Here is a 14,338-nt window from a genome sequence, read left to right on the forward strand (position 1 = left end):
ATGTACCCTTCCAGCTACTCACACACCCAAACACACAAACACATGGTCCAACTCATTTCCCCTTCTTGTGTTTAATAAGACCTGCTTCAACACACTGCTTTATTACAAAAATTTGCCTCTCATATGCAAGAGCCACCCAAATCATATTCAAACAACCACACCGCACTCTCTCTCGATAGGCAGTCGATCAGATAACAGAGTACAGTACATGAACATCTCACTGAGCCATTTAACAGCTGTGAATTCAAAATGCTTACAAAACTGAACATACAATGTTAACTGCTATTAGGGTTTTCACTATTGATGTATCACAGCATGTTCTCTCCCCCTTAGGGGTTGTAGCTGTTTTAATGCCTGATCATTTAAATGCACACAGTAGTGCACTCTACAAAACAGGGCATCAGGACAGACCTCGGAGCAGATTTCCCCCTGGCTCAAGATCAGATGTGATTCTGGCTGCATTCCAAATCAAAAAGCTGGTGTCTTCTGGTTTGACTTTATCTCAACCTGAAGACTACACCGCTAAAGAGCAATGTAAACCTTCTAACAGGAGTAATTTAAATGTCTTCACTGATCTACAGATATTTTAAATTATATGACAGGTTACGGATAAAAGCATTTTGTTAATAACTGAACTTATTTGTATTTCCCCGAAAATACATTTAAAGACAGAGCATCTTAACTTTCAAGTAAGGTCTTTCACATGGAGGTCATTAAGCTCCTTCTATAAATAAAGTGGAGTTTCAGGGGTCAGATGCAGGATCCTGTTTAATTCTTCCTGCTCTACTTCCATTGATGGTTTATATGTTTCTCAAGCAGCCCAAGTGGACGGTAAGAAACAGGATGTGGGAGAGTTCAAATCCCACAGAGGATACCATACAGCCACCATCCCTTCCTGATGGGCCTTGTTCTTTTGCCTCTACTCGGGGATCAGATTACCCAATGCTATCCTCCATCCATTAAACCAACGGAAGAACAGTGCTTGATCAAAGAGCATTGTTTCATCCTGCTCCCAGGGGCTAAAAAATGGGGTTTTTAACATAGGTGGCCCAGTTTGACCCTGCTGACTTCAGGTCAGCAATGACATGTCTGTGAGGAAAAACAAGTCTCACTGACAGTTGAAATGGTTTTGTGGAGAAAAAGCCATGGGAGGAACAAGACTGATGCTGAAAGCTCTTTTGGTCGAGCGTGGGATCTATTCAACAGGGACTGAAATGGGTTCAGAAAATTCCAGCCTTTTAAACCCACCATGTGCTCTGTATTATTTCTTTTAAAAATGCCATTTAAAGAATCTCATGAAGTGTAGTTGATTCAAAAAGCTGTCTGAAATAAACTTGAAACGGCTTCAAATGATAATGAGTTCCAAGCAATTTTGTGTTTTCACCTTGTTTCTGAAAGAACACAATGTGACCTCTCAACAAGCCAAACACACAGCAGAAAAAAAAAAAATTCATAGCTGCCTTCCTACAAAAAATGAGGCACATGAATCAACACAGTGAGCAGACATCACAAGACGGAAAATAAAATAAATAGTTCTCAAGATGAATGCAGTGTTGTTACTTCACATAAAGAGAAAAATAATCAAAGCACTGGAAGTTAAAACATTTGTGTTAATTCCTCCTGATCACAGAACCGTGGCCATGTTCAATAATGAAAACTGGTTGTTGTGCGGCAGTGTTCAAGCGCGAGCAAACATTATTTTTTTCTCTAGTTTAAAACAAAATAAGCTCTTGTTGTTTAAGAAAATACAGATGCGAGTTAATGCCAACAGCAGGAACAAATGCAGAGAGAGAGAGAGAGAGTAATAGTGCTGCTACGTGATTAATCAGAGAGAATGGCTCAGAATGAGAAAGACTAGCATTAAACTCAAAGCACGCTGGCACTGGAAATAACAAACACTGAGTGTTGTTGTTTAAGGGAATCCCTATTTGTAGAGCTGTGGGCTGAAAAATACAAGCATCAAGATTATGCATGACAGGTGACTGACAAAACAGGGACAAAGAGTGCCGACAATGAATCTACTGTCTTTGACTTGTGCAAAACAACAAAAGACACTGACAGACAGTGAGTGGTTACCTCTGCGCCTGCCAACCAGCACCATTGGTGTTCTGTATTTTGACTGGGCATCAGGAGGATCCAGCTCTGCAGTCACAGCAGTCACATACCTGCTCTGATCATTTCACATAGCTAAATAGAGTATGTTGTAGATGAAATATAGAGAAGGGCTAGTAGTATTACAGTATTAATGTGCTGTAATGCTGCCAGCTGTAATACCAGTCCTCACACAAGCCACCAATTCATTAGGGTTATGAAGTTCAGTTTTTCTTGAAAATGATTGTGTGTGTGCTGCTGCTAAAGTTTTTCTTCTGATTATGAAAACTGTATCACTGAGCTGCATAAGAAAGCTGAAGAAGGTTTAATCATTATCAGCTTAGATGGCAGCATGAGAAATGTGCATTCACAAGAGCAGCAGCTGCCCCTTTGTGCTGCTGGAACAGTGGAGGCAGTGGCAGCAAATACTCCTTGTGTGAAAGTAGCTCTAGTTATAGCAGTTACCCAGTATCTCCCACTTTGAAGCAAAGATAACAGGGTAAACAAACACACAGTTTAATGTTTGTCCTGTGCGACACATCTGCATCGTCTCCGAACAATATACATGTTGGCTGTTATCAGCAGTTCTGTCAACAAACTTATGGAGCAGTCTGTGTGGTCGTCTGTGACTTCAGGAATTTATCCAGTTGCTGGTGGAGGAAGGACGATAGGATTCCTGTACTGTGCAGCTGAAATTCAGTGACGTTTATGTCTCTGCTGATACAGGACAGTAGTGATTGTTGTGGTGGTGTCAGTTGTTTAATCTCATAAATTCCTTAAACTCTCAAACTGAGTACACAAAATAAAATTTAGTCAAATATCTGGCAACGTTTAGCAATGATAGCTAGAGTGCACTCAGTTCACGTTCGATCTCATTCACATCAAGAAACTGCTACTGCCACCTGTTCCTTTAAAACTGGCAAAAGCAGACAGTTGTGTATGTGTGTGTATATGCATTTCTCTGTGGATTGGATCTAGGTGCTGAAAGCAAGCTGACGTCAACCAGCTTTAAAGTATTAAATTTTTATTACAGGAACAACACAGGCTGGGAGATGCCAAGCAAAGTGTGGTGAGAATAAATGCAGACATAAGAGGATAAGAGAAACGCAGAGACAGCGGTGAAGAAAGACGCAAGGAGATCAGGGAGGACACCTGATGCTATAGGTGAGCACTGCTGCACATCCTAACATTAGAGATGAGAGCACTTCACATCTCTTTCCGTTCACCTGAGGCACACAGGGCTGCAGGGCTCCCTGCCATCTGCAAAATCACCCCGGCGGTTCTCTACAAGTGGTTTGTGAGACCTAAAGATACTAACACTGTGTTGTCAAGAGGATACGGAGGGCAGCTGGTTTCATCCTTTTTACATCATTTTGCCTTGGAGACATGGATTCAGCCAGAGCCCATTGTAGTGCCACATGTGTGCTCTGCCTTTCAGCCTCACACTGAAGGCGACTTTCATTTGAATAAAAGAACATGTGAGGTGAAACACGACAGTTAAATTCCCTTTGTCTAGAGCCCCTCTCCTATCTCCGTTTTCATTAAAACAGTATAATAAGACTGCTATTCTCCTAGTCGTCAAACTGCGATTATGGCTTCTCTGTTGACAAGCTGATTGATAGCCTGAGCAGGGGGCAGCGAAAATGATCATTTTGTATTCACAGACCAAATCACAGTGTCGTAATTAGCAGTTAGCATCCATGCCATGTGCACATACTGTAGCTTTTATTTCATGCAGGCCAGACTTAATTAGAGAGCTTCAGCATCAGAATACAGATTAATCTGGCATCGAAAGTACTACAATAATGGACTCATCTCACTTCCGCAGCCTGCTCTCATTTCAGTAGCCTGCTTTATCACCACAGACATGGAAAGGCATTCACAGGGAAATTTGGATTCACTGTCAGCCTCATCAGAGCGTTGAACTAGACAAACACACCCAACAAAACTCTACAGTCAGGCCAGCATTTCTGTGGAACTGTTCTCCGGCAGTTTAGAGCTAAATGTGCACGTTTGTAGCAGGTGCACTGTATAGCGTGTTCGTGTGTCAGTAGTTTTGCATGTATTTGGGCATAAAGCAAAGTACTGGACGGTTTTAGATGTTAACAGATCATGGGAGCAGTCCTTTCAATGTTTTTTTGTGGCGGTAGAGCAAACTACAGGCTATGTCTTCTGTACACCAGTCCAAAGTTTTATGCAGATCCATCTATACAATATTAAGATACATTGGATAGAGAAAAATGTCATGGTAATCTATTAAAACGTTGCAGTATAGTTAGTAGTGGCCCGATATACTGACATTACCATATATGGAACAATTTTCTGTTCAGTCTTTGCAGCTAAAAACCTTTAAAATTTTCCATTTTCTCAAATCTTGATGACCTGAGTATTGTTGAACATCCTTTATCATCAAAGCCTTTCTGAAACCCTTAGATTGTGTAGGACAAATCACAAAACAAGTTTTAGTGTTGAAAAGTTGACACAATTAAGATGAAACAGCAGTATGTTCCATTTTATACAGTATGTAAATGCATGTGCATACATCAAAACTATGCATGCACACAGACAAAGTCCACATATAATGATTTGTACTTTACTCAGAAACCCATACTGGATTTGAGGGTATTTGGCACAGGCATTCAAAGTTCAAAAAGAGATCAAAGAGATGAATTATAACTCAAGGGATTCAATAAAAGGTCCGCAGTGAGAGAAGAGAAATTTAAAAGTAGCCCTTGTCTCAAAGTCCTGTAAACCTTGACTCCAGTGAGAACAACTGATGAAAGTGGCCTTTCCACGCTCAGTGTCTTCCGGCTGTTTCCAGTATATAAGTTAACATCATCCCGCTGTCCTCGGGTGAAAGTGTTGTTTGAGCCAGTGTGTACAACATTAGCACAGCACCATACAGTATATTTGTGTGTGTACACGTGCTAGTCTAGGGGAGAAGGGACGGATTTGTCCGTCACTGTAGCAGAACAGATTACTCGTGCTCTATCTTGTATCCTCAGTCTCAACCTCAGCAAAGATAGAGCTTATCCAGTCACAGCCGACTGTCAGCAATACTCCAAGTCTCTGACCACTATCTCCCCACGCACACGCACAAACATACTCTCATCATCAACAATACAGTCCAGTACAGTGGATCAGTAAATAAGTCAAAGCAAAGAACAGGGGGAAAAGGACATTTGCATAGTATTTGGCTCGTGATGCTTGTGATATCTTTTTGTGTGGCTCCGCCTTCCATTTCTCTTCCTCTGCTCCCCTTATGTCAGACACTGCCTTCATCGTCTTTCCACATGAAGAGCTCTGAAAAATGGACTTAGCCACAAAAGGGATAAAGGCTCAGGGATCATTCACAAATTACTCATTAATTCTTCCTCAGAGGTGTATTTATCAGCCTCTGAGGAGTTAAATGGGAATTGGTTCTTATTCTGTGGTTCAGTGGGGAAAAAAACAAACAAAGGCCATCTGACATTAATCAGAGCAGAGGGGAAAAAAGAGAAAGCATAGAAATGGAGACAATATAAAGGTAAACAGCAGAATGAAAATGTGGTATGATGGACAGAAGGTGACTGAGATGAATGAGACACTAGAGAGACAGAAGAAGTGATGATCACGTGAAAAAGGATGGTGACAAAAGGACAGATTGGGGTCAAAGTCGGTAAAATGTGAGGAGGAGTGGTAGAGGGGAACAGGCATGTCTACGGTCTTGTATTTCAATATTTTGAATTGATAAAGTGTCTGCGTGTGTGGAGAAATGGAAAGAATGAAGGAGAAAGGAAGTGACAAAGGAAACAGCTTAAAGGCTTCGAGGGCAAATGAGAAAAGACACGTTCCAGAGAAGCAGTATTTTCACTTGGTGTTCAGGGCAGATGGTGCACAGTTCAGCATAGGGGAGATTACATTAGCTTAGTTATATTCTTCTTGATAGAACTAGTTCCGATTGTTTGTGAAAATCAATAATCCACCTGAATTTATTTTATTTTCAGCTCTTACTTCTCTGTCCATTGTTTTCTCAGCCTTTGTATGCGGCTAATCACTCTTACAATCTCAGCTTTAAATTAGAAATCAAATCGCACCATGCCAGAAAGTGCAAAATATTTTCTGCACGCTCTTTCACAATAATCGATTTTTACGTCAGAATATTAAATCAACAATGGCGTCAGTCAAGTGAAGATATGCCGTAGGCATACAACACTGTAGGTATATAGTTTTCTAAAGGTGTAAATAAAGGAATGCATTTGGTTTTGTGATGTTTCAGCATTGAAAAAAAAAGAATGTGTTTGAACGTGTTTAATTTTAACATGCAACTTTGTCAGCTTGTAGTTGTAACTATGTAGTTATAATGGAGGTTTCAGTGGTGACCACATGTAAGTGGACATATACAACACTACCCCCGACACTGATGGTTCATTTTGATGTGTGTGTGGGAGAAAACAGGGTGAGTGTTTAAATGTCATTCCAATTACAGACCCCAGGATAATGCCTTAATAAACCTCCGAGAGCCTCATTAGACTTATCATGAGAGGCGATAGCCCTGAAGGGGGAACGGCTATATACGAGTCAATCTTGTGGTAATAATGGTATTGCATGCCATGTTACATGAGTGTACACACACACACACACACACACACACAGACGATCTCACATAGTTGAAATTGAGTTCTCTGAGATGCCTTTTCAGCAGGCAAGGTGACTCAGAGCCTCAGCAGTGGGTTAAGGTTCATCATTAACCTACAATTGGCTGCTGTACAGTGCTGTCGAGATACAATAAGCAGGACTTGTTGAAGTTTGGCTACATGCTGTATTCTCCAGGGACAATCCCGCAAAAAAATCTGTGAGCCTCAACATTTTCTTTGACAAAGCTTTCTTCCTCAAGATGCTACTTTGACAGCAACAGCAGCAACAATTTCAGGTCTGCATTAGGTAAGTTGCCAGGCAACAATGCTGTGCAGTGGGTTTGTGCACTCACGTTTCGCTAACCCAAATGCTTTCTCTACTATCATATCACCTTATTAATATGCGAGTTTACCATAATAATTGCAAAGATTGGCTATTTATTGCCAGCAGTAGCTTAGAGTGATAACTAGGAGTAGTAGTAATATAAGCAGTAGTGGTACTACATAGTGCTTCTAATTTGTTTTTCATATGGTGTCTTTTCACACCTACAACACAGTCACACTCAGGTGCCCCCGTTGATTACACCTTTAAGCTCTGCTCAAGATGAGAGAAGAGCCTATCTACCTTTACTCTGCCTCATTGGCCAGTGAGCACAGGGAGCATCTCTCCAAAGACGAGTCCTGTAAGCCAAAACTGCTCTCAAAGACTGAGATTCTAAAAAAAAATTGGCCAGCTCGAAGCTTGGTCAGCTGGTAGAGTGGTTGGTCCGTGCTTTATTTTGTCCAGACTTGAAGTTAAGATGATGGTTAGCGTGAAGGCCTCATACTAGGGCTGATGATTCCTTAATAAACTAAATGTTTAAGAGACTGTTTGGTGGAGTACAAGGTGACAGAGAGGTGATAAAGGAGATCATGCATCTCATTTCCAAATGATGTTTATATGTGTAAAGAGATGCATGCAAACAGATCAGTGTTTGATCTTTGTTGTCGTGTCTACGAAGTGTCTTAAATGTCACATCATAGGGAGTCATACATCATCAATGTCTCCCCTTATACTGAGAAACTAGTATCGGGCCACAGTGGGTAAACATTGCTATTCATTGTTATTCACAGGTATATGTCAGGAAAAGGAATACGACTGTCAAGAGTGGTTCTGTGTTAACCACAAACAGCGCATTGTTGGTTTCTGTCATATTCAGGCATTAAAGGATACAATTTAAGCCTCACTTCAAGTCTTCTTAGAGAAACCTGTCAGAATATTATATTTGTCTTGTCTGACTAAATAAAATAATTGGGACTCATACAATTTCTATTGAGAAAAGGCCAAATCCTGGGTCTATTCTCAAATCCCTGAACACCTCCACCTGAATAAAATGCTCTACAGTGCATCAGTGGTTGCACTGAATAATACGGTAGCCTGTCAGAGAAACTGTCAATGCACTGGAAGCACTTGGGGTTTGGCGCTGACTCACGCTGTAACATTACTACCCTCTCCACACTTTGTGCCTGCCCTCTGCCCTACACTTAGTAAAGCTAATAAAATATACAGTGAAAGCAGACTACTACATCTCCGCAAACTATAAAAGGAAAAAAGCCATAATTCAGAATCACCATGTGTGCCTTTATCCTCACGGCTGGGCATTTCTGAGTGTAATTGTTTCTCAAATTGTGTGAACGACACAAGTGGGAATCTTAAGGTGAATATAATATAAAATATAGATGCACATGTTACAAACAGGAAACCGTGTCAGGAGAGACGCTTCATTTAACTGTATTTATGTGCACACCCAGAAATCCAGCCCTGATTCTTATCTTTACATAAATGACACCAAACCATCAAGCACCAAAACATTAAATAAACCATCATGCGGTTTACTATATATCTAAATATAACTAGAACTACTTTAATTCAAAACCATGATTCTCATGTGCAAGTTAAAGCTCAATATTTTGTTATGGTTAACAACCTATTTTTAACAAGCTTACTCTTAACAGTGTCAACACGCTTGTCTCCTGCTGCAACATGTTTCTAAGAAGCTATTTGTATTAGCATACACAGTTTCATTAGATTAAGTTGAATGATTACTGTGAAAGAAAATCACGGGAGTTTCACTGTCAGGGAAATACTTGATGGTAATTGAATGTGATTATACTAGTTATTATCATCATTAGCCACCTGTACAGGTCTTTGTGGATGACACAGCCAATCCAAAACATATCTCATCTCCATGGAAACATGAGCTTTTGTCTCTGTTGCAATCAGTATTTTAAACAGGACCAATGTCAGTTACGGCAACCAAAACACAACAAACATTCATTACAGCAGTTTCGGCCAAGCAGGCAGCCTCATCATAGCAGCCAGACAGTGCCAGGATCTGTTCTGTTTCTGCAGCGCCTGTTTTGTCTGAACTTTAATTATCAGGTGCATCAGCAACAAAAGCTAACTACTCTGAGGTTGTTTAAACTGGGAGGCTGAGACAGTCTGTGAATCAGTCTGCTCTGTCACTGAGGGAAAATAGGTTCCATGCACACGTGAGAGCAGTGTTTTAACTGCTAATTATTTGCAGTAGTGACAGTGTTGGTATTGGTGTAGTTTACTTGGGTTTTATATGGCTACATGATGCATGATAAACTACGTCAGCCCCAAGCCATTATCATATGATTAGCCTGCCAAGTCTGAATAAGAAATGACATGCCGCTTAATTTGCTAGGAAAATGATGAACAATGTTGAGCTGACGCAGCTGTGTGTTCAACATGGCATGGCACAGTCAGACATCCTGTCAACACGGATTAAAAAGTCACAGGCTGCGATGGGCTTCCACAGACCTTGGTGCAAAGTCGTCACCCTTTGGGCTAATTATTTTAACATTAGTTTTTTATGGAAGACAAGTTGAGGCCAGGGACAGTTAGGGTGACCACTGTAGGCAAGGGACACTCTAGGACACCAAAGGAGAGAAGCAGATAGTGTAACAGGAAAGAGTTAGATGGTGTTCTTTGCTAGTAAATATGCTCTAGGGGTTTTGGAAATGCCAAATAATTACCCAAATGTTTCCTATTAGTTGCATATGACCACTGTTGAACGATTTCCCTCTGTCACTGTCAGAGAGGAAATCACAAAGCCCCTCAACAATTATTTCTGTAACAGATTTGTATCTCCTGTTTCTCTCTTTCTGTTGCACTGAAGAGGAACCTATTCATCATATCAGTGTGACACATGCTCATTTGTGACATAGCACAACGAGTCACTCATGATACAATCTTCTCACAACCTTCATCACAGGGAGATTAAATTTTGCTCACTACCTAGAGAATGGGAGGCCGGTGTTCAGTTAAAAACAAACAGATGGTTAGATCATCAGGTCAGCATCTAGTGGTTCGTGACCTGGGTTCCTCTTAAAACTGCACATTACTGCTCAGGGATTCTAACCAGACATGCCGATGCAGTAAGCGAGGATGTAGTTTCTAATATTTTATCAGTGGTCGCTGAATTACAAATATAATTTGATAGTGCCTAATACTTCCCTAAATTCACCTCAGGTCACTGTTGCACAGTCCACAGTTGTGTTTTGCATTTAATTTGCATTATACCAGGTTACAGATAAGGCAAACAAGTGACATCCTTCTCAGGAATGTAAAACCGGCAGAAGTACTCAGATCATTTACCTAAGTAAAATATCAACAGCACAAGGTAAAAATACAGCAGTAAAATCAAGGTGAAGTGCAAATGTATTCTGAACAAAATGTACTTAATATCTTTAGAAAAATACAATCAGCATTTTGCTGTTGTGTCACATGAACACGTGCTAGGAGAGTAGAGATTCAAGAGTCAAGCCGTTAGATAGCATGGCTAAAAATTTCAATTTTATTAATGTATTAAAGTACATCTATAGTTTTTTTTATATTATACTTATTATAATATAATGATTGTAATATTATCACTGTATGCTACTTTTACTTCTCCTTTTCTCTGAGATGGCAGTTCAGTCAAAACTATGCAGGTGGACAGATCAGCATGTCTGAGTCATGCCCATAAAACAATAACATTTAAAGTTACAGTTCACAAAGGCAACAGAGAAGGTTTTTGAATTCAGACCCAGTGACTCACTAAAGACCAGATGAAACAGAAAAGCAGACAGCATTACTGCCGACATCCAAACAGAGACACCACTTGTCTCCAGAGTCCTTTCAGTTATGCTATCTACCTCAGCCCACAGAGTATGTTTTTATAAAATTCTCTATTGGTGCCAGAGTTGAACTAAAAATGTTAAATTGCTGTCTCATTGTTTCCGTTACAAGTTGCCACAGATGTATTCTTAAGGGTATTTGGCTGAATGGGGAATCCAGGAAATGTCGTGCTAACCCAATAATCAAAGCAGGGCACTGAAATGAAGCAGCTGGGGCAACAATCAATAAAAACATTATTCCAAGTGAAATATTACCATTTAAATGTCACCGTCTATATACCAGCCAACAAATATGCAGCTGTGTGTCGCTGGTTGGTGAAACATTTTAAATCCCTGCCTCTTGTATGTCAAGTGCAGGTTTTAAAAGAAAGAAGTGAACCATACAACTAATTTTATTTATATTTTAATCTATTTTATGTCTGTTAATACTCTGTTCTGTGTAAAGAGAAGTTATTTTGTAGGCATTGACTGAGGAAATGTCCCCTGAGGTCATATCTATTGTCCAGGGCAATGGCACTTGTTTTATTGTAACATCACTTGTCCCATCAGCACTAGAGTGTGTGTTGTGCTGTTACCATCATCACCAACATCCATTAAAAATTGAAAATGAAAACCTCATTTTAAAACGGTACTGCTAAAAATGAATGAAACAAAAAGGTTGCAGCTGGCGCAGGGCATCATACAAAATAAAATCAATGCAACATCAGTGAATCATCACACACAGCATCACAAACTGTTTTGTTTTTTTGTTTTTTTTTTGGTTGTAGATCATTATCATCCTGCAGAAATCCATCAACAATGCCCTTTTATATCTTTTTCATCTTGTCATAATGTTTTTTAAAGGTCTGCAGACGCAGCTAGTGTTTTTTTGTTTTGTTTTGTTTCAGAAACATGTTTATATCCATCTTCTTATGGTTAGTTCACCTTTCCTCCTCATAGATTTCATTAGATTTTTATGGATCAGACATTTTACCTCCGTTGAAGTGTGCTTTTACCTTCCATAACGTAGACCAGTGAGCCAACATCGCCCTCCTTAATGATACAGCTGTCCTTTCCATATTCCACAGGGTACATGCAGTCCACAATCTCTTGGATCTGTGATAGCTCCAGGTTCTTCATGAAGTCATTGTCCAGGATAGCCTCCTTGATCAGATCCTTGGACCTGAACACAAGGTAAAGCAAAATTAGGCAAATACTGTACACTGACCTAGAAAACCTCACTTATTCCACTGGTGATTCTTGATTGTAGAAAGACACAATGAGAGAGAATAAAAGGGGAAAAAAGTACAAGAGTCTCAGTGTATCACAAACAAAAACCTAAAATTTATGTAAATCCAATGAAAGACTTCGACCAGCTCAAAAGGCAGCCATCTTGTTTATTTCTAATGCAATTAAAGTGGCATTCAAGCTGCACCGTAGCTTTTCAGAAAACATTTCCTAATTTCTGAGATGGCGAGGTGAAACCTTTTATTCCTTCCAAATCCTTAAAGAAGTCAATAAACAGTAAAACCCATGTCTAATGGAGGCATATTGTTTCCATGCTGGGGTGTCTACTGAAAGCTAAATTGGCATTCAGACTGCCGAGTCATTTGGGCATTCCGCAGGTGACTATTTTTGCAGTGGCTCTACAAGCAGGGAAGATAATATAATTACTTGTAAAGCTAATGTGCAGATGTCGAGGTGCAGCTCCTTGTGCAGGTGAAAGAGCACTTTGTCAGGCAGGATAAAAGGAGCACCAAGCCAAATGGAATTAGACAGTGTTATGAAAGGGGACATTATGTGAAAGTATCGTTTATATCGGTACACATTAGATTATGTTTATGTTCCACTGGCAGAGGAGAGACATTTGTTCATAAACGCCACCCATGTGTGGACAACAGGTGAACACAGGCCAGATGCAGTGAGGTTTGAACCGGTCAAAGTGAACATCAGTCTGATCCTCTCTGGGACAAAGAAGGGAAGTCTGAGGCAGACCAGATCCTAAACAGTGATCACTCACTCATTAAAGCTTGTCGTCACCGCAGTCTGAGCTGCTCGGCTGAGTGCTGCATGACTGCTTTTGACAGTGTGTCAACCGAATAAATGAGGCTAATAATATGTATCAGGGTTAATCCAACTAGGAGTCCACTCCTGCTGACAAGGGAAGCCTTTATACCCTAATTCATAAAAACTACAGAACCCATCTCTGTCCCTTGCTGGTTGGATTCAGAGGCACTGCGAACTCCCTCTTGGCTTTTTTTGTGCTCGATGCCCTTTTCAGAAACGGATTTCTAGGTGCATTGTTGACGCTGATCACCCAAGGAGCTTATAGCTGAAAGGGCAAATAACCTGGAAGGCATTTTATGAAGCAGTGCTCCCACTCCACACAGGCTTCTCTGCCTTGCTGCGGGCCCACTGCAAAGTCCTACACAAACCACACAACTATACAAACACTCCAACTTCAGCGTCTGCCATGGTACAATATCAAACATGTCCAGGATTTTTTTAGTTGTATATACAGAGCACTGTGTGTTTTTACAACAGCAGGCTCTATGAACCCTTCTGCAGTTTCATGCGTATGTGAGATAATGTTTTATGGCCAGTGTTTTACTTCTCTCCAGTTACTTTGATCCTTTAAGGTCACAGGAATACTTCTCCATTAAATCTAGAGACACTTGAGAACAGTTTAGCTCCTTCAGATGAAATACTGCCAAAGCTGTGATACACGCCAATCTCGCAATGAAAAGCAGCTATCAACGTCTGGCAAGTAAACACAAATTCAAGCCTTGGCCAGCAACTACAGATTTCAAGTGCATCATTTTTACACCATCAGCTGATGATGAGTTTGGCTTTGAGTCTGAAATAGCATGCTAAAATATCAGCGACATGGTTTTCATGTTTGTTTGCAATAGAATTTTCAATTAGGGTTTCAAGGCCTGTGGATTCCCAAACAACTCTGGCTAATGTTCTGGCTTTTTCTATGAAATGTGTTATATACATATGTATATATATTATTACATATATATATATATATATATATATATATATATATATATATATATATATATATATATATATATATATATATATATGAAATAAGGGTCACATATACCTAATAATATTCAATATTTAAAAGCTGATAAAGCACAAACACTCTTGATCTTTCATGTCCTTATGGAACACACCCATTGAATATACAGTGATGGCAGAAAAAGTAAGTGAAACAGTGGTTTAGTAACTGGTAAACACAGTAAACACCTTTAGCAGCAATAAAGTCAAGCAACGCTTCCTGTAGCTGTGGATTAGACCTGCATGACGTCCAGGAAGAACTTTGGACCATTCTTCCTCACAGAACTGCTTCAACCATAATCTTAGGACGTCTGGTGCAAAACGATCAACAAATCTTGATCACAGAGGCATCACATCAGCTGATGCTGCTTCTGAATACAACCCAGACACTATTTGAA

At 40.0% G+C, this 14,338-nt stretch overlaps 1 protein-coding gene across 2 annotated transcripts in view; it reads right to left on the reverse strand.

The window, feature by feature from the left end:
• Positions 1–14,338, reverse strand: part of LOC113159779 (cGMP-dependent protein kinase 1) — a 69,375-nt gene that overhangs the window by 48,026 nt on the left and 7,011 nt on the right. For both annotated transcript variants that reach the window (XM_026356681.1, XM_026356680.1), the window contains exon 2: positions 11,888–12,054. In XM_026356681.1, coding sequence (XP_026212466.1) covers positions 11,888–12,054 — 167 coding nt within the window. The remainder of the gene's footprint in view (positions 1–11,887; positions 12,055–14,338) is intronic.

This window comes from Anabas testudineus, chromosome 15, assembly GCF_900324465.2.
Source record: "Anabas testudineus chromosome 15, fAnaTes1.2, whole genome shotgun sequence".
NCBI lineage: Eukaryota > Metazoa > Chordata > Actinopteri > Anabantiformes > Anabantidae > Anabas > Anabas testudineus.